This window comes from Antechinus flavipes, chromosome 3 (assembly GCF_016432865.1).
Source record: "Antechinus flavipes isolate AdamAnt ecotype Samford, QLD, Australia chromosome 3, AdamAnt_v2, whole genome shotgun sequence".
Classification (NCBI taxonomy): domain Eukaryota; kingdom Metazoa; phylum Chordata; class Mammalia; order Dasyuromorphia; family Dasyuridae; genus Antechinus; species Antechinus flavipes.
In genome coordinates this window covers 271,764,388-271,784,023 of record NC_067400.1, presented here as the reverse complement: position 1 = coordinate 271,784,023, position 19,636 = coordinate 271,764,388, and the positions used below count along the sequence as shown (strand labels likewise).

The window sequence follows — 19,636 nt, the reverse complement described above, 5'->3', positions numbered from 1 at the left end:
CTTTATGGGATCTGTAATTTAATGCAAAAGCATTAAGTTAGAGTTATACAGTATATAGTTAATTACAGAATATCTATTGGCACACGCTATGTACTATACAGAATAGTGTTATAGCCTTTGTTTTCCTGGCAAATATAAATCTTAAGAACTATTTTTAGTGATAAAAGGTCAATTGTAGGTAATAGATATCCTTAGGGAATATATATAGTTGAATGCAATTCTAAAATAAGAAACACTCTTTAGTAAGCAAGAGAGGTGAGGAAACTATTTGGAATCATCTCATTAGGAAAAGTTTTTTTTTTTAAATTAAACTGTAAAAAACAACAACAACAACAAAAAACATGGTTTGCTTTAAATTTCAGTATGAAAAAATTATACATGTGTCTATGTATTTGGCAGAAGAAAATAATGAATTGATGTAGTTGCTTTAAAACTGGGAGTTAATGCATATCTTCAGATTAAAAAAAAATTACAAGGCCAAATATTTTCTCTTTCTAAGGGAATGGTCCTAGAAAGCCCAGAACTTGGTCAGAAAAAAGGGACCAATAGTAAGACATTAAAGGAAATATAAGTAATGCCTTTATGAAGTATTAATTAATTATATTCTTAAATGAATCTGAAAAGAAGGATAAAGAATAATAGCTATGTTTCAGGATAACCTTTAATAGTTAGTTCAGTGAGCTAATGAGACACATAGCAGTTCCTAAGGGGATGGAAGGTTGCTGGAGTTAGAGAACAGAAAGTAGCTCTTTGTAGAGCTGGGGAAATGGAAGTCCAGGGAGAGGCAACCATTTTTAAGGGGACAAGTCTATGAAAGTAAGTCTACTTCAGTACATTCAGAGGTGTGTTGGATCAGAAATTGAGACACTAAACCCTGTTCACTCTTTCCCCAACCTCACAGAAGGATCCTAAAACTATAATCCTTTATCTCCTATTATGCTTGATTTCTTTCTTGATAGCCTGAAGACATTTTCTCTTGGCTCAGGAAGAAAGTCTTTTTAACTTTCTTTCTTTTAAATGTTTACTTTGTCTTTATAGAGAAGTATGTGCATGTATGTGTGGACATATATTTATTGAGAAGACATTGGGAGGAAGAAACTGAGGGGGGAACCATCTCTCTAGAAAAGAGTCACATTGATAAATCTAACACTTTCGCAGAAAGGCTATCTCTGTCTGGTAGATCAGAGCTAACAAAAAGATTAAAAGAATTACAGATCTCCTTCCCAGAGGGGAGGAATATCATAAAACTCACAGGTAATATGCCTTGTAGCTGTAGGGTGAAGAGCAAATAGAAATGATTCAACAATCTTAGTTATTACCAATCACTGTTACAACTCCCATATATCATGCTTTATTTTATAAATGGAGATTTTTTTTTTCTCCTTGAAGTCTGCCTATTCAGGATCCTTCATCTATTACAACTAGTAAACTTTTATTTTCTTTTTGGTTCAGTATCCACATAAACTTCAGAGAGATCTGATTTCAAATATTTTTAATGCCAAGTTTATTCTTCTGAGCTATGCTTTTTTTGTTAATTCATTATTTTTTGTTTCAAAATTTTACATCACAAAGACAAGAGCTGTCATCCATTTTTGCTTCTTCCAGAGCAACTTATACATTTTAGGAAACCAGAAAATATTTATGGGAGCAAACTTAATTCAACATAGATATTCTAATCTTTCTATTTCTGCCAATAATTTCTTAAATACTTGAACTCTAATCTATAAACTTGCAATACTCATAAGAAAATTACAAAATGTTGGTGGTAAGTTTTGTATAGGCAGGAAAAGTATCTTATCTAAACTTAGCATCTCTTTCCTAGCAGTTAAGGGGTCACTCTACACAAAGTTAGCATTCAATATATGAGTGAGTATTGAATGAATTATAAGGTTTAAAACAGGGAAATGTGTATGGAAGTCATAAAATTGATATCCAGATTAGTGATACCTTGAAATTGATCCTAAAAGTTAAGTTCTCACATAAAAATTATTTTACATTTTATGCCTGATCTAGTGCTGAACTCCTATGTGCCTATCTTTCCCCCACCAACCATCTGCTTTTATCACTTAATTTTACACAGAGCTCTCACACTAAAGCTATAATGAAAGAGAGACAAAGAGAAGGGGGAGAAGGGAAAGAGGGGAATGGAGAGACAGAGAGAAAGAGAGGGACAGACAGACAGACACAGAGAGAGAGAGATAAAGAGAGAAGACGAGATGGGGGTGGGAGGGAGAGGGAGAGAGGAAGAGATAGGGAATAAGAATAGATTCAGTACACTCAGAAGAAATTTAGGACTTTATATTTACAGCACCCTGCATAATGTTTTGCAAAAGTCAGTGCTTAATGAATATTGGATACAATGGACTAGTTTCAATTAGGGATTCCAAGACAAAATGTCAAGAAAAACCTCTTCACTTTTGTTAATTGTGAAATAAACAGAGGTGATAAGTAATGCCTAAACATAGCATACTAAGTAATATTTTAAAGTAATATGCAAAAATGTGATCTCGGCCTCTTTTGTACCTTTACTGCTTCCAGATATAAAAGCCTTGAGTCCAATATTACAATTCCTTTGAGATAGGAGTTGAAAAGAGTGATTAAGTTTTCTGAAACAAACTCAATAACTGGTTAGGCAGAGGAAACACAAGGCAGCAAATTAAAAAAAATCAGCCGCTGCAAAGAATTCAATACTTATCATTCGACCTCACTTAAAATAGAATTCACTCTCTCTAACCAAGCTGATCACAACTAGATTATATTCAAATAAACAACCTGAACAAGACAATGAAAATCACGAAGGTCCACAGATAGAGTGAAATATATTCATTCGAAGCTGACCAGTCAGAGAAATTTTCCCAAGGGTATTAACAAGTGCATAGGGATTTCTTTACTCGATTTCCTCTAGATAGAATTTAATTACTATGTATGGATTTTCCCAGATGTACAAAGTTATAAATCATGATTTACCTGGGAGGAAAAAATATTTTAATATAAGATTCCATACATATTAAACAAGTTTTACTTTATCTGAGTCCTTCCTAAATATTTCATTTTGGCAATTTCACAGAGATAATGAAGCAGGGGAAAACCTTCAAATAAGGGGATTCATTTTTATGAGTTGCTATTTTATTTCTGTCCCTTTCAAAGGGAAGACTAAATCTATACAAAGAAAATTCTATTTAAAACACTATTGGAATTTTATGAGTATTGAATTTCCTTCCCATTTCAAAGATTTCAAATGGAGAGATATACTGTAGTGCCAAAGGACTGCAAATGACATTGTTTAGATAAACATGTCCTATCATAAAAGTCTCAATACCATTCTTAGAGGCCCAAATCACATCTCTGAGGTAGCATTCAAGCTTGGGTTCTTAATAAGCAAATGACATATCACAATAGACACTTGCTTTCAAGAAAATGATTTTTTGGGGGGTGATTTGGATTAGAATCTTTCCATTAAGTCAGAAACATTCATAAAGGCAAATCTTAAAAGGCACAGGAACAAGTAAGCAGAACAATTTAAATCACTAGGCATTAGCAGCAAGATGCAAACATACTCAGGTCACTCAATTTTTGTTATACTATGTGAAATGTGAGGGAAAAAACCCATTAATGCTCTATGAAAAAAATTGCAGAGTAAAATAGAAAATATTTAGAGATTGTTGATTGGAGGCTTTATAGTGAATAACTAGCTATCCTTTTGTGAAAAAGAAATACTCAAAATAAATTTTCATTTGTGGAATAAGATGTAAGATTTCTATGTGCTACATCCAAATCTGCATTTTTAAAAATACTATTTTTAGATTTTTCCTAGATATGATCCATAGATGATTCACAAGTGGGATAGTTATCCCACACTGTATAACTATCCCACAGTCCCTTAGTTGTTATGCAACTCATTAGGAGGTAGCTGTCTTTGGAAGTTCAGTCACTATTTCAGGCCATTGCAGTTTAGAAGTCAGTCAAGTAAAGTAATTAAACAGTAGTTGACATGTGAAATTATTTCATGTAAGGCAGAGATGTCCCATATTGTGGTCCATAATACTTCCAAGTGCAGCCTGAACCAGATTAAAATGTGATTAGGAAATATTTTACAAAGATGAATAAAAATACAATAGCACATGGTTTTCTAAGTCAATGTGTCCTGTTTTAATCTGAGTCTGACTTAACTGATTTAAAATATGGAATCAAGAATCATAATGCTTTTTTAAAAATTGAGCATTAAAATGGGAAGCAAGGAAATATATTGCTAGATTTTTCTGTATCATGGTAGTCTTGCTTAGCTCTTTATAGGCATGACCTTTCAGCAAGTAAATCATTTATAACTGAAAGTGTCTATTTAACTATAATATAGAGCCTTCCTCCCTTAAAAAAAAAAAAAGCATGTATCAATGTTTAATTGCTTAGCCAACCATAAGAATTTAAATTCAAAAGTACCAGCTGATGACCAACTGCTACTGATAAGACAGTAATTACAAGAGCTCTGATAGTTCAAGCAACTTCCAAACCAATGGTCCTGTTTTCAGTTTATCCCCCAAAACCATCATCCTAAGAAGCACCCCCAGAGCAAAAGGATCTAGTAACTGTTTCTACAGGTGCTGTATCCCCAACAACCAATACCACTAAAGAGGCAAAAAAGAAAGTTCTTGGCACCAGAATTCTTAGTGCTATTAAATGGTGCAACTTGTCAACTATCATATGGTGTCAATGAAAATGACATTAAAGCAGATATATTACCATCTGCTTTGTTGCTACACCCTCAGGACCACTAAAACTTTCCATTCTATTTGGAGTTGATGCTGCTTATCTAGCTTATCTTTCCATTAGAATGTGAGCTCCTTGATGTCAGAGACTATCCCCACTTTTTGTATGCTTTCTCATTATTTAGCACAGTGAGTGCTTAATAAATGTTTTGTCATTCATTTGATTAAAGCCTCTCCAGAAGTAATTCCCTCTGATTATATTAGATATTTTAAAGTTTCTTTGATGGAGGTAGGAATGAGTTAATAATGTTTACAAAAGAGTTTAATTTATGTCTAGAAAATAATAGTTTAATCATTAATTATAGCATTATGGTCACAATATGTGAAAGAGAATTGAAAAAAATCCTATGAAGATTCATTTTATATAAACACAAAATTCTGGCTTGGATGATCAGAGTGATCTATAAATGATTCTAGACTTGGAATCATTCTCATATGCCAATGTCTTTTCCCAAATCAAAAACAAATGCAGAGAGCTAAAGTTGTTCTTTCTTGACACCTTTTTGAATCAGCAAGCATTTTAATCAGTAAATTCCAAACCAAAAACGGAAAAGAAAAAGAAAGATGACTAATCACAGATTATAACACATCCTAAATGGCTAACTTGAAATGAAGAAAGGATTTGAAACATGGTTTGTATCTGCATTTTTATATGAAATACAGTAGGATTTCATTATAGTGTGGCTTTTATTTGAGAGATTCTGTTTTATCCTCAATCAAATTTTACTATAGAAAAAGGACCATATAGAATAAAGGTACAGTGTCATAGCACTTACTAGAAGGTCAGTATTAGTATTGTGGCCTAGTCACATTTATAAAGGGATGTGTGTGTGTGTGTGTGTGTGTGTGTGTGTGTATGTAGATATATGTGCATGTAATGAGAAATTCAGGAATAGATGTCTAGCAGGCAACTGGAGAAATGAAAAGAGAAATCAAGTGAGAGGCCTGAGCTAGATATTTAGATTTAGGCATCTAGGAGTAATAACCCTAGAAATTAGATGAGATAATATTAGAAGAAATTATATTTAGAGAAGATTTCATATGGAGACATGGGGAACTTCCATACTTAGGGAACAGATAGTGTTAATAATTTAATAAAGAACATTGAGAAGAAATAGTCAGAATAAGAACTAAGAGAAATTAAAAGGACAACAGTATCCAAGAGAGTGGTCAACAGTATTGAAAGCAGCTTACATGTTACAGTAGCTAAGAATGAGAACAGACCTTAAGACTTAAATCTGTATCTAAGATTTAGGAAATTAATGTCAATAAAATGATGGCACTGGAAGCCATATAGCAAAGGCCTGAGGAGTAATTAGGGGTGAGGGACAATCATGTTCTTCTCTCAAAATGGAGAGACTTGCCATGGACTGAGATGCCTTCCAAAAGCAAATGAAAGGACAATATTTTAGTATACCAGTGCTAAAATTCTACTCTTATAACCAAAATCTCCAAACATACTTTTTTCTCCCTATGACCACTAGGGCCAGGTAGGCAAGCAAAAAAAATCTCTATCCTCCAGGAGTATATATCCCAACTAAAGAGACAACATGTAGACAACTATGTGTATACAAGATATATTCAGGGTAAGATGGAAGATGATTTCATCAAGAAGGCCCTAGTAGGTAGGGAGACCTAAAGAGGTATCTTATAGAAGCTCAGAATAAAGAGATGAATGTGAAGTGCTAGAAAATACAGGTCATAGGAGACAGTCAAGGCAAAGGTAAGGAAAAAGGAAACAGAATATCATGTTTGAGGAACTTCAAGAGATCCTCTGGATCATAGAGTGTATGGAAGACAGATATGTTTGAGAGAACTAGGAAAGAAGATGGAATTAGTCTATTAAGAGCTTTAAATGTCAAATGGAAGACATTATTCATATTCAGTTTAGGAAAAAATATGGAACTACTATAATTTATTAGGTTGCACAGTGGGGAGCATGATATGGCCAAACCTAAGATTTAGAAAAATTCCCTCAGTAGCTGAATAAAGCATGGACAGAGCAAGAAAACCATTTCCAAGGGTTTTGTGACTTGCCAAGTGAGTAATGATGAGAGCACGCACTGAGATAGTGTCTCTATCTACAGTAGAGAGAGGGGAGCTCGTGAAGACAGAATGGTGATATTTGGTAATGGATGGTTTCTATAGGATGAGTGAAAAATTGAAGACAACTTTGAAATCTGGCTGTCAGAGAAAATGGTAGTTTCCTTGACAGTAATTGGGAAATTCAAAGGAAATGTAATTAAACTGCATTTGATTCTCAAGTTCTCTGTATATATTCTGAGAAATTTTCCCTATATCCCATGTGACAAATTCTAACAACCCCTCTCTGTCCTTAATCCCATTCTTTCCTATTTCCTTCTGGAACTTGCTCCCTCTATCATTCCTTCTCTCTTTATAATCTTAAGTCTCTCCATTTTAGGAGACTTGTGGATTTCCTTAACACTTCTGCTGTGAGTATACTACTGCCTATCTGCTCTGAACTATTAATTTCTGAAAAGATACCTTGGGCTCTATATTACATTAGACTATTCTACATTTCTGCAATTTTCTTTGGGTGTTTTCTATACCGAAATAGGAATTATTGGGAAAATAGTATTGTATGGAGAGACTGGAGGTCATGGTGTGGATGAGAAGTAGGTTTAGGAGAAATGAGATAAAACAACCAAAGACTACTCAGAAAATGGAATTCCAAAATTCTCTAAAACACTATTGATCAGAGAAATGCAAATTAAGACAAATTTGAGGTAGCACCATACACCTCTCATATTGGCTAAGATGACAAGAAAAGGTAACAGTAAATGTTGGAGGGAATGTGGGAAACTGGGACACTAATACATTGTTGATGGAGTTGTGAATGGATCCAACCATTCTGGAGAGCAATTTGGAACTATGTCCAAAGGGCTATCAAATGTGCATATCCTTTGATTGAGCATGTTTCAATTGAGCTTGTATCCTAAAGAGATCATAAAAAAGGGGAAAAGGATCCACATATGCAAAAATTTAGCAGCCCTTTTTTTAATGGCAAGGAACTAGAAACTGAGAAGCCCATCCATTAGGGAAATGAATGTTATGTAATATTATTGTTCTATAAGAAATGATCAGCAGGATGATTTCAGAAAGCCGTGGAGAGACCTACATGAACTGATGCTAAATGAAGTGAACCAAGAGAATGTTGTACACAGCAACAACAACATTATACGATGATTAATTTTGATAGATGTGGATCTTTTCCACAATGAAATAATTCAGGCCAATTCTAATAGACTTGTGATGGATAAAGTCATCTACACCCAGAGAGAGGACTGTGGAAACTGAGCTTAGTATTTTCACCTTTTTTGTTGTTGTTTGCATGCATATTGTTTTCTTTCTCATTTTTTCTCCCTTTTCATTTGATCTTTCTTTTGCAGCATGATAATTGTGGCAATGTGTGTAGAAGAATTGCACGTGTTTAACGTCTATTGGATTACTTGCCATTTAGGGGAGGGGTTTGGGGGGAGAAGTGGAGAAAAACTTTGGAACACAAGGTTTTGCAAGGGTGAATTTTGAAAACTATCTTTACATATATTTTAAAGATAAAAATCTATTATTTAAAATTTAAAAAAGAAAATTCAATTTCAGCTTTCAAGATCATAACACGATTTTAGGTGATGGTGAAATATGAGTAAAGGCTATTCCTAGGAGGGACTAATGGTGTCTCTGTGATTCTGTGAGGTAGAGATGAACAATAAAGATAGATTTTATGGGAAATGAGAGGTTTGATGAACTTAGAGACGTGGGTATTTGGTAGATTATCAACAAGTAATTGAACACTAAATGGAAAGTCATTACTATAAACATGTAAGAAGAGAGGAGAGCACTTGGTTATTCATAGATAATAGCAACAAGGATGTGCCAATAAAAATAGAATGGATCCCAAAAGAGTTAAAATTGGCTAAGCAATCGTGGTAAAAGGAAGGTACTGGTTATGGCAGTGGGGAGAAGGGGCAACTAGTTGGTGTAGTGCTAGATTTGGAGTCAGGAAGACCTGAGTTCAAATTCCACCTTGGACACATGAACTGTGTAAACCAGGGAAAATCAATTAATCCACTTCAGTCTTGGTCACTCATCCATAAAATGGAAAAAATCTCACAGGGATTTTGAAGTGAAATGAATTATATTCATGGGGCTTTGCAAACCTTTCAGTCCCTATATAAATACTTGCTCTAAATGCTATGTGATAAATTTTCTTTTTTGTGTAGTATTTCATGGAGCAAAAGAGGAAAAAGCAAAACCAGCCAGTCCTGTAGAGGATGAGAAAAGGTGATATATCTTCTGGAGAAATCTAAGTTTCTATGTGTACTTTAGAAAGAATGAGAGGAGAAAAGGTATAAGATGAACAAAATAGAGTCTGTTAACAATGACGTGGATATGACTGTGGCTTTGGGGAGTTATTTAGAGGGGAGTTTCCAGGAGAAAAAAAAATAAAAGTGTAGGGCAGAGAAATGTAAGACCAAGGAGGGGTAGAAAGTAAGAATCCATTGGTTTAGTAGAAAGGAATCACCAAATAGCAGTTTAATTGGCTAGTAAGACTATCTACAAAAGACTAATTATAAATAAGCCTAATTAGAATTAGATAATTCTGATATCTAGCTAACTATAATCAATAATCAATTAAATAATTCTAATTAGAAATACTTTTATTTAGCATGTTTTTGATAGGCTGACCATTTTCAGATTTTTGAAGGAAATAAAAATAAAATCAGGCCCCACACCATGATCATTATTACTATAACTCTCCAAGCATCTTAACCTGAGGGCAGCACAAACACCACTTACTGCGATCAGTAATGATTGTTCTGGCGTCTTGGTTGCCGGTCTTGTTTTTCAAATTTTGTGCCGCAGTAATCAGTTCTTCCAGTTGGGGGCGCCGCTGCTCCAAATCCTGTAGTGTTGCCTGGTTCAACAAACGCATAAAATTAAAAGTAGCTCTCAATACTGATCTATAATGGATAAATTGTGGTTCTATTCAATGATATTGCCGATATTTGCTGTTTTCTCTAATTCTGAGGGTTTTTCTTTTTAAGTGGATAATTGCACTTCAGGCATGAATGCATTTTGAGAGAGGCAAAGTGCTCTTTCTCTGCACATTTTTTATTTATAAGAGGTGCTGTTTTCCAAAATATATATATATACACACATGTGTATATATATATTTAGAATATAAGGGAGAATGGGTTATTATTATAGACTTCATCGGCAGTGGTTTGTGCATAAAAATTTGATCAGAAAATGTTTTTCATTCATAGATATGTTGAGCAATTGCAAATGGAAATCGATTACAGATTTGCTTCTTAATATTCCAAAGCTTTGGTTGAACTGCATCACTACACTGAGGCTCATTTAAGTCAATATAAGTATTCTGAGAGTAAAAACTGTCTTTCTGAATTGTGACAACTTATTTGGTAGACAGATGACTGCTTGTGCTTGTAATCTAATTTTTTGGGAAGTCCTGATGAGACTTTGAATATCAGTAATGGAAAAAAGAAATCTTGCCTTTGTTGCTAACTATCTTCTAAGTTTTGCTTTTTAGGCTTCAGTTTCCTCTTCCCTAATCTGTAGGAGTAAGATTACTCAAAGTCTTGGAGCCCTTCTGTTTCTAAAATGCTATGATAATATGAAACTGTTTATGTTTGCCTTTGATATAAATGGGCTTGTGTGACTCAGGGTAAGTCATTTGCTTTTAAGTAATCTACACAATACTTTAAAATGATTAGTTTGTATCATCAGATGTGACACATTGGCTGGCACATGGAAGTAGCTTAATAAATGCTTCCTGACTCTCTGATAAGGTACAGAGAAGTCATTGACTTGAAGGGAGAAAGTTTCCTTATCTATACCAATTAAATCCCAAGTCCCATCCCTATACATATATAAAGATATATATGTAAATATACATAGACACATATACACAATGTTTATATGTGTGTGTGTGCTTTGTATTTATACATGTATAATGTGTGTATGTGTGTGTGTGTGTATACTGTGGGAACTGAGCATGGATCACAACATAGTATTTTCACCTTTTTTGTTGTTGTTTACGTGCATATTGTTTTCTTTCTCATTTTTCCCCTTTTCATTTGATTTTTCTTGTGCAGCATGATAATTGTGGTAATATGTATAGAAGAATTGCACATGTTTAACATCTATTGGATTACTTGCCATTTAGGGGAGGGGTTTGAGGGGGGAGAAGTGGAGAAAAACTTTGGAACACAAGGATTCACAAGGGTGAATTTTGCTTTTACATATATATACATATATGTATACATACACACACACATATATATGTATGTATGTATATATAAAAATGTATACAGAGTACCAGATAAAAAAAGAAAAAGAGAGACACAGACACATACAGATTCCTGCCAACTCTAAGTTTAGAATTCTAGTTAAGACATGAAAAGTTTCTTTAATTTTAGTTAATTCTAAGAATTAGATTCTTAAGTAATTCTACTAATTCTTTAAGTTCTAATTATTCCAATTTTTTTATAAATGTTTCTTAAATTGCCACACTATAAAGTCTTTGAAATACTTGATAAATACATATTTGCTGTAGGTGGAAACTTTTGCTTTAGAATCTTTCTTACATAATAATTCTTTAAATATTTTAAAATAAATTTGTTTTGATATATTCTGCTTTTATTACTAATATTTCCTAACCTCTGATCTATCTTTTCATTTATAACAAGAATGTTTCAGTAAAATTAAATAAAAGAAATATCTGACACAATATTCAATGTTCCATCTATGCAAAGAAATGGGAGAAGGTAACTTCTTGTATCTACTCTTTGGGAACAAATTTGGTCATTTTGCCATATTTGGTTTCCATTGATTTTACATATATATATATATATGCATATATATATTAATAATATAATACATAAAAAATAAACAATATTGTTATAATTTTAATTTATATTTTTCTGGTCATTGTGTAAAATGGTTTCTTTCTTTTTTTTTCTGATTACTTCTCTAGGAATCAGGTTGTCTTCCTATCTTTTTCCCATAATATTCACAATTTAATAACATTAAAATACATTCATGTGCAAAACCCACAACTTATCTAACCATTTCATATTCTATGGGCATTTAGTTTATTTCTAGATATTTGCTATTACAAAAAATGCAGCTGGAACTATTTTCATGTATATGAGATGTATCTTTTTCTCCTCTGTGTGTGTGTCTCTATAGAGATATTGTCCAATTCAAATATTTTCTTTTTTGATATTTGTGTATGTATATATACAATGTTATATATGTATAAAAATACGAATACTGAGTGACACACACATACAAATATGATCACATTTCATTCTTACAGTAACCTCAAAGGGGAAGTGCTATTATTATCATCTAAATTTTACAGTTGAGGAAACTGTAGTAAACAAGTTAAATGACTTCCTAAGGTCACAAAGCTAAGATCTGAGGCAATATTTGAACTCAGATTTTTCTGACTCCAGGAAGTTAAGATGTTAACTTGTTAAGATGTTAAGATGGCCTGGAAGATAGCTGACAGGGTATGACTTCAGGAAGACCTGAATTCAAATACAATCTAAGAAATTAGCTTTGTGTCCCTGGGCAAGTTACTTATAACCTCTGTTTCAGCTTCCTTAACTGTGAAGTTGGGATAATAATAAGATTTACTTCTCAGGGCTGTTGTGAGAATCAAATGAGACACTATTTGTAAAAAGTTCTTAGCACAGACTCCGGCATAGGGTATAAGCTATAAAAAAATATACTTAACTACCTCCCTTCAGTGGAATTTCTTAGTCAAAGAGGTACTTTTAGTTATTTTCTTCACATAATTACAAGTAGTTTTCCAGCAACCAAAAATTGGACCAATAATTCATAACTATTTCAACAATGCATTAGGGTGCCTATACATGTCCTTCAGCACTACCGGTTACCAAATTTTAATATTCTTGCCAATTGGTTTGTTATGAGATAAAACTTGAGAATTGTTTGCTTGATTTTTCTCATATTAGTGATTGAAGCACTCTTAATTAGTTTTTTTCCTTGTCAATTACTTCTTTAAATATAAAATATAATTATAAATATAAAATCATATTTCTTTAGATTCAGGAGCATCTTAAGGGTTTTTTAATTGCTTTTAAAATGTCAGTTTTAAAATGTCAAATGTCAGTATCTTTTTTATTTAATGAAACTTTGTTTTAAATTTTTTTTTCATATTTTTGAGGAATAACAATGACACTGTCACCATGGAATTTTCTCTATATAATCATTAATACAAAATCACTGTCACTTGAACTTTTTGACAATGGAAGGACAATATTTGGCATGAATTTCTTCACAAAATGTGTGGATTGATTTGAGATATGAAAAAAAATCTTCCCATGTGGTAATCTCGGGGGGTTCTAATATGTGAAAACTTGCTATTTTAATAGCGTGCATAGTGGAAAAACGATAGATAGTGAGTTTATGAAGTGACCTATTTTCTCCTTACTAATTTTACAAGATTTTTTTTCCCTCTGAAAGGTCACATTTTTTACCCTGCTAAGAAGCAGTGGGGAGTTTGACTTCAGAATTCAGGCTCAATAGCTTTTGGCCAGAAATATTAAAACAATAGAAAGAAGTGATCCAAATACTACACATTTTATTTGAGAGTTTATTCCTTTAGAGTATTGAAAAGCTGGTGGGATCAACTTTTAACAAATTTTCCACATTTGTAGACAGTGATTGTTCAAAAGAAAAATCCAATTTTCAGGTTTCTAACTTTTATGGTTTCTTTACACAAAGGGGTGTTTGAAATATGGAACAAATTGCCAGACAGCAATTGAAGTAAGTAGCATAAGTCAGTTGGAGAGAAATGAAAATATTCTATAATAGAAGATATATAGTCATAGATAGATTTTTAAGAGATAAACATTTTCTTGGAGTAGAATGATAAGATTAGTCATCTATGACATAATCAACTAAATATGTACTTTAGAATTCTCTATTTGTAGAAGTTTTAATACATTCAGTCTTTTTTTTCAGACAGCAATTGCCCAGAAATTTCTGATAATAATTTATTCTATAGATTCAAGTAAGCATTTTGAATAGCACAAGCCCAAACTATATGGTTCCTGTATTTTTAAGGGAAAATGAAAAAAATAAGCCAGTTTCTAAATCCTTTGATGTTTTAAGAATGCAGCTTATAGCTACCAAGTTTGAAAAACTGGATTATTTTTACATATTTTCTTTATATAGATAAATTGTATAATTTAAAATAGTCTAATACTTTAGGGTTTCTTTTTTCTTTAGGAATTCAAAGTTCAATAAAGAAGTATGTTTTAGAAGTGACTTGATCAACTACAATCAGAACCTTAATAGACCCTAAATTAAAACTGACCACAGTGAATAGTTTTATCGCAGAAATTAGCAAGCATGTCAGTTTAGACTTAAAACAGTCCATTTTTCTCTCTAATGAACAAAATAGCTCCTAGGGTATTGTGAAACTTGTTCTCTAGTTGGATGATTCTCTAATTCTGCTGACAGATACATGCTATGTAAGCACCTGAGAAGACTATTAATAGCATTCTTTGAAGCAAGTTCCTTAAAAATTTTAGAAAATGAAACACTGTATAGTTTAAAACACTAGGAGTTCTTGTAGCATTTATCTTGTTATATTTTATCTCTCTATGAATGGACTGATCAGGTATCCAAATCTTTACATAAAAGAAAAAAATACAAATTCCTCTTATAGCTAATGAATTTAGCAAAACCAAACCAATGTATTGAATGGCTTATCTGAGTGTAAAGAATTTCACATACAAAATTCTCCTTCTTAGAAGATAAAGAAGAAGATATGAATGTGTTGCTCATTTATTTTATTTCAATTTCAAATGAAAAAGACCACAAAGATCAAATCCTAGATAATATTCTTTCTATTGGGACAGATGCACAGAAGCTAGCATTCCTTGAATGTCACAGAAGGGCATTTACCTATTTTGTTGCCTTACATTTTGCCAGTGGATGTACCAATGATGTTTTCTTAGGTCAATCAGAAGGGAGACACACTTGGATTTAAAAGACCCTGTGATTCCCAGATGGGGTCTTTGGCTTATAAGGGAGACCAATAACCTCAATATATTGATTACTGCAAGCTTAACTAATAAATTGATTAAATCATGTTCAGAATTTTGTCTCTTCTAATTTCATTTAGAACAGTTTACACCGGTGCAAAACACATTTATTAGAAATCCAATGTGAATTAAGAATTGAAAAATGTAATGTACTCAACATTATCTAAATATGTTATAGTCATATATTTTGTTACTTTTATATTATCTACTATCTAAACAAAAACAACTATTGGATAGAGGGAAGGAAATTATCCTATTTCAAAGGAATCTTTAGACAACTATTGCGCTACATATACTAAGAACTGCTTACCCCTTGGAGATCTGAATTCATAATGGACTCCACTAGCTGAGAGAAAATGAAGGGGAAAAAAAGAATGATAAATTTGTATCTTCAAATGAAATCTGAATCACAAGTTTTTATCTTACCAAGTCTCCCCTGTGGTAAGGGAAGCTATTACAAAAACAGCTGGTTATTTTGCTTGAAATTGTTTGTGAAGAATTTAATGGTATTCTTTAAAATGAAATGCCACATACAATCAGATTGGAATAGAAAATATCACATTTTACCTAACCCATATCTAATAATGTACTAAAAATAATAAATAACAAATTTGGAAAAAGAATAGATCCTTTATTTCTTGGAGAAATCAATATTCTTTCCAAAATAACTCAAAGTTAGTATAATTTCAACACATCATTAATTACTTTCATAGGTTTCAGAATGAAAGGCCTTTTAGTATAGAGGAAGGAGAGTAATTAAAATCAGGAAGACCTGGGTTTAATGCTTAACTATCATAGATAATAGCTCTGTGACTCTGGGCAAGTTATAACCTCTTAGGGAACCAAGCAACTTTCTTAATATTATATTTAATAAAGGAGTTGTTCATCTATTATACATAGAAGGGGAATCTACCATGGAAGTTCTCCACATAGATGAATGATGAAAAGAAAACAAATCAAAAACAAGAAACCTCCAAATGTGAATTCAGTTGGATGAAAAGAAATATTAGTACTAAAAGATTATAATTGGAGTACTAAAGAATCATTTTGTGACTAGCTTAAGAAAACACTTTGATGCCAAAAGCAAAGAGGAAATAAAAACTGAAGCCACGTTCTTACTAAATGTAGTCTTTATAGTTTGTTAGAATATTTTAGCTCTTTGCATGTTAACCTCTTTAGTTTTTACTGCACATCAATCTCTTTAATTTCATTTTCTTTTGCTTTTTTATGTTTTTTTCTTCTCAGCATTTATTTTTATTTAGTATTTTATTCTTGTTACATTAAAAATAATTTTTAACATTTATTTTTAAAAGTTTGAATTCCAGATGCTCTCTCTTCTTCCCCCCATACTGAGAAGGTACATGTGAAGTCATGCAACACACTTCCATAAAAGAATGTTATGAAAGAAAACACAGACCCCCTCAAAATTAGTTTAATTTTTAAAAGCTACTCCCTTGATTAAATCTTAATAAGGAATAATTTAATGGAGAACATAGATGAATGTAGGGCATAATTTGGTGTAAGGCATCACAAGCTGACTTTGACTCAGAAAGAACTGTGTTCAAAAACTGTTTCTATCGTGTATTATCCATATGACTCTGGGCAGGTCACCTCTCAGTGTTCTGGGCAACTAAGACCTCAAGTCAAAGAGAAGATGCTGATTTACATAGATGGAGCGAATTTCTATATTTGAGGTTTTTTTATATTAAAACATATTTTTTGTCCCTATCTCTGAAAGAGCAGGTAATAATTTGGCAAGAAAAAGGAAGCAGGAGAGCATTATGGATGATTGAAGTAGAGGAAAACAGCATGGAAACAGACATTTGTCAAGGTCTACTTGCAATAAATGAGGATATCAACCTCACTGATGCTGAGGATTCCTGGGGAATATTAGGAAGTAAGGATAGGTAAAGTGAAGCCAAAGTACAGAAGATATTGAAGGTCAGGCTGTGGATTCTGACCTTTAGTCTAGGGGCAAGAGGTAAACTTTGAAAGTATTGAAATATGTGACTGACTTAATGAAAGTGGGTGCTTTTGAAAGATTAATCTCATAACATTGCATTGTAAAGGTTAGAGAAGAAAGGATCTAAAGAGAGGGAGATCTCTTAGGCGGATGTTGCAATAATCCAAGTGTAAGATAATAATAACCTAGGCAAGTATGGTTTCAATAGGAATAGAAAATGAGATAAATGATATCTATTTCCATTCATTTTCATATAAAACAAATATATGAATTTGTTTTGATTTACTCTAATTTTGTTATAAGTGAAATATTTTATTTGTAAGAGGCTTAGTGAAAGGAAGAGTGATACAAGAAAAAAGAAGTGTCAAAAAAAACCTTAGAAAAAAGCAGATGAAAATCTAAAGAGATACATAAACTTGATCAGTATTGGTTCTATTATTAATTTTAATGTATGATTTCTGGGACCTAAGATGGAGGAATAAGGCAGGAAATTGCCTGAACTCTTCCAAAATCAATAATAAAACACCTTAAAATGAATGGTTGGATGGCAGAACCAACAAAAAGATAGGGTAAAACATTTTTCTAACCCAAGAAAATTTGAAAGGTTTGAAGAAAAGGGCTGTCTCATGTGGATAAAAGAGAAGTAAATTCCAAAGTTGGGAGTATCTGGGCAAGAAAACGACAGATTGTGGCCCAGCAAGTCATTGGCAGGCTTTATACCACTTAAGCCAACAGGAGGCTCTGAGCCCCAGTGCAGTTCAATAACCAAGATGCCATAGCCCAGTAAGAGAGTATCCAGTACCACTTAAGCAATAAGACAGGATATTGGTACAGCACAAGGCAAGTGGCCAGGCTCAAACTTTAACCCCTTCCTGGACTTTTACCTGCAGGAAGCCCACCACAGGCCCAGCACAACACCAGGAGAGAGCCAGAGTCCACAGTCCCTGTTACAAGAAGTTTGGGAAAGTGCCCTCTTTATCACAGGAGCAGAACTCAACTTTAAAAGTCATGAAATAATTTGAAAAAAGAACAAAAACAAATAAAAAGCTCATGACTATACAAAGTTATTTTGGTAATGGGGAAATCAAAACACAAACTTAGAAAAAGATGCCAGTGTCAAAAACCAACATGCAAAGCCTCAAAGAAAAATGTAAATTAGCCTCAGACTCACCCCTGCCTCCCCCACAAAAAAAACAAAAAACAACAAAAAAAAAACTTATTGTAAGGGTTTAAAAAAGATTTTATAAAAGAAACTAGAGAGACTGATGAAAAATTGGAGAAAGAAATGAGAGTGAGGGAAGAGAATCATAAAAAAGAGTCAATAGCTTGGCAAAAGAAACACAAAAATGGAAAAGGATGCGCAAAAAATCACTGATGATTAAAGACTCCTTAAAAAGTAGAATTTGCCAAATAGAATAGGAGTTTATAAAAAAGCTGACCAAAGAATCTTGATTTTAAAAATTAGAATTGGATGAGTGCAAGCTAATGACTCCATGAGACATCAAGAATCAATGAAACAAAATGAAAAGATAAAAAAATGAAGAAAATATGAAATATCTCATTGGAAAAAGAACCAAATTGGAAAATAGATCTGGGATAGATATAATAAAGAATTATTGAACTTAGCTGAAAGTAGTTGGAATCTTTACAAAATGTTAAGTCATTAGAGTTGATAGAGACAATAATTATCTAATTTAGCATGGTTCAGTATCCTTGATCTAATCTTATAAGGGGATGTTTTGAGCCAGAACCTGAAACAAGGTACTAAGTAGAACTAATTGATACAATGCTTGTGTTCACACCTTTACTCACTGGAGTTCACACATTTGGGAGATTTCAGGGTTTAGTATGAGATATCTGAATTCACACCTCCCTTGAAGCTCTTAGGGCCAGAGAGCACTATGGGAGAAAACCCATAATCCCTGATATATAAGAAAGCAGAGGTCCAGTTAGGGGAGTTCAGCTGAATTTAGACTGAGAGGGAAGCGTCAAGTGAATTCAGCCAGAAGCCCTTTCTGAGTGAGGAGTTTTACTTCGGAACATTGACTGGGGTCAGAGAGGAGAATGAGAGCCAGAAGCCCTCTCTCAGAGGCAAGACAGATTCAACTTGGTGCTGGCTCTGGAGGCTGAAGAAAGCAGAGGCAGAAGCAAAGGACAAAGCTGCAAGAGTTCTTGAAACCAAGCAGAGAGATAGGCCTCTAAGCTAATCAGGCTATACTGGAGACAATAAAAGATCTGAACTTTTATCATCTGGCTGCATTTGGGGTAATTATTGATCTGAACTGATACTAAAATGCCTCCAGAAAACCTCCCCGAGAAACCTGCATTCTCCCAGAGAGAACTATTATATTATTAAAGAAGAAAAACACCACAGAAAGCCATGATCAAAGAAAGGACCTGGACATCATAATTTAAAATTTAAAAAATTATCAAGGAAAACTGCCCTGATATCTAAGAATGGGGGAGTAAAATAGACATTGAAAGAATTCATCAATTCTCTTCTGAAAGAGATCCCAAAATGAAAACTCCTGGGAATATTAGAGTGAAATTCCAGAATTCCCAGGTCAAGGAGAAAATATTGCAAGCAGCCAGAAAAAAAATTTCTAATATTGAAGCCACAGTAAAGATTACACAGGATCTAACAACTTTTGCATTAAAAGACTGAAGGGCTTGGAATATGATATTCTAGAAGGCCAATGAGCTCAGATTACAATCAAGAATCACCTACCAGTGAAAATGAACATAATCCTTCAGGGGAAGACTTCAAGCATTCCTTATAAAAA

At 33.1% G+C, this 19,636-nt stretch overlaps 1 protein-coding gene across 1 annotated transcript in view; it reads right to left on the bottom strand.

Moving 5' to 3' along the window:
- The window catches only part of DMD (dystrophin), a 2,219,276-nt gene that overhangs the window by 651,950 nt on the left and 1,547,690 nt on the right, over positions 1-19,636 (bottom strand). Inside the window, exon 52 of the mRNA XM_051991017.1 lies at positions 9,582-9,699. Within this exon, the coding sequence (XP_051846977.1) occupies positions 9,582-9,699 (118 nt within the window). The remainder of the gene's footprint in view (positions 1-9,581; positions 9,700-19,636) is intronic.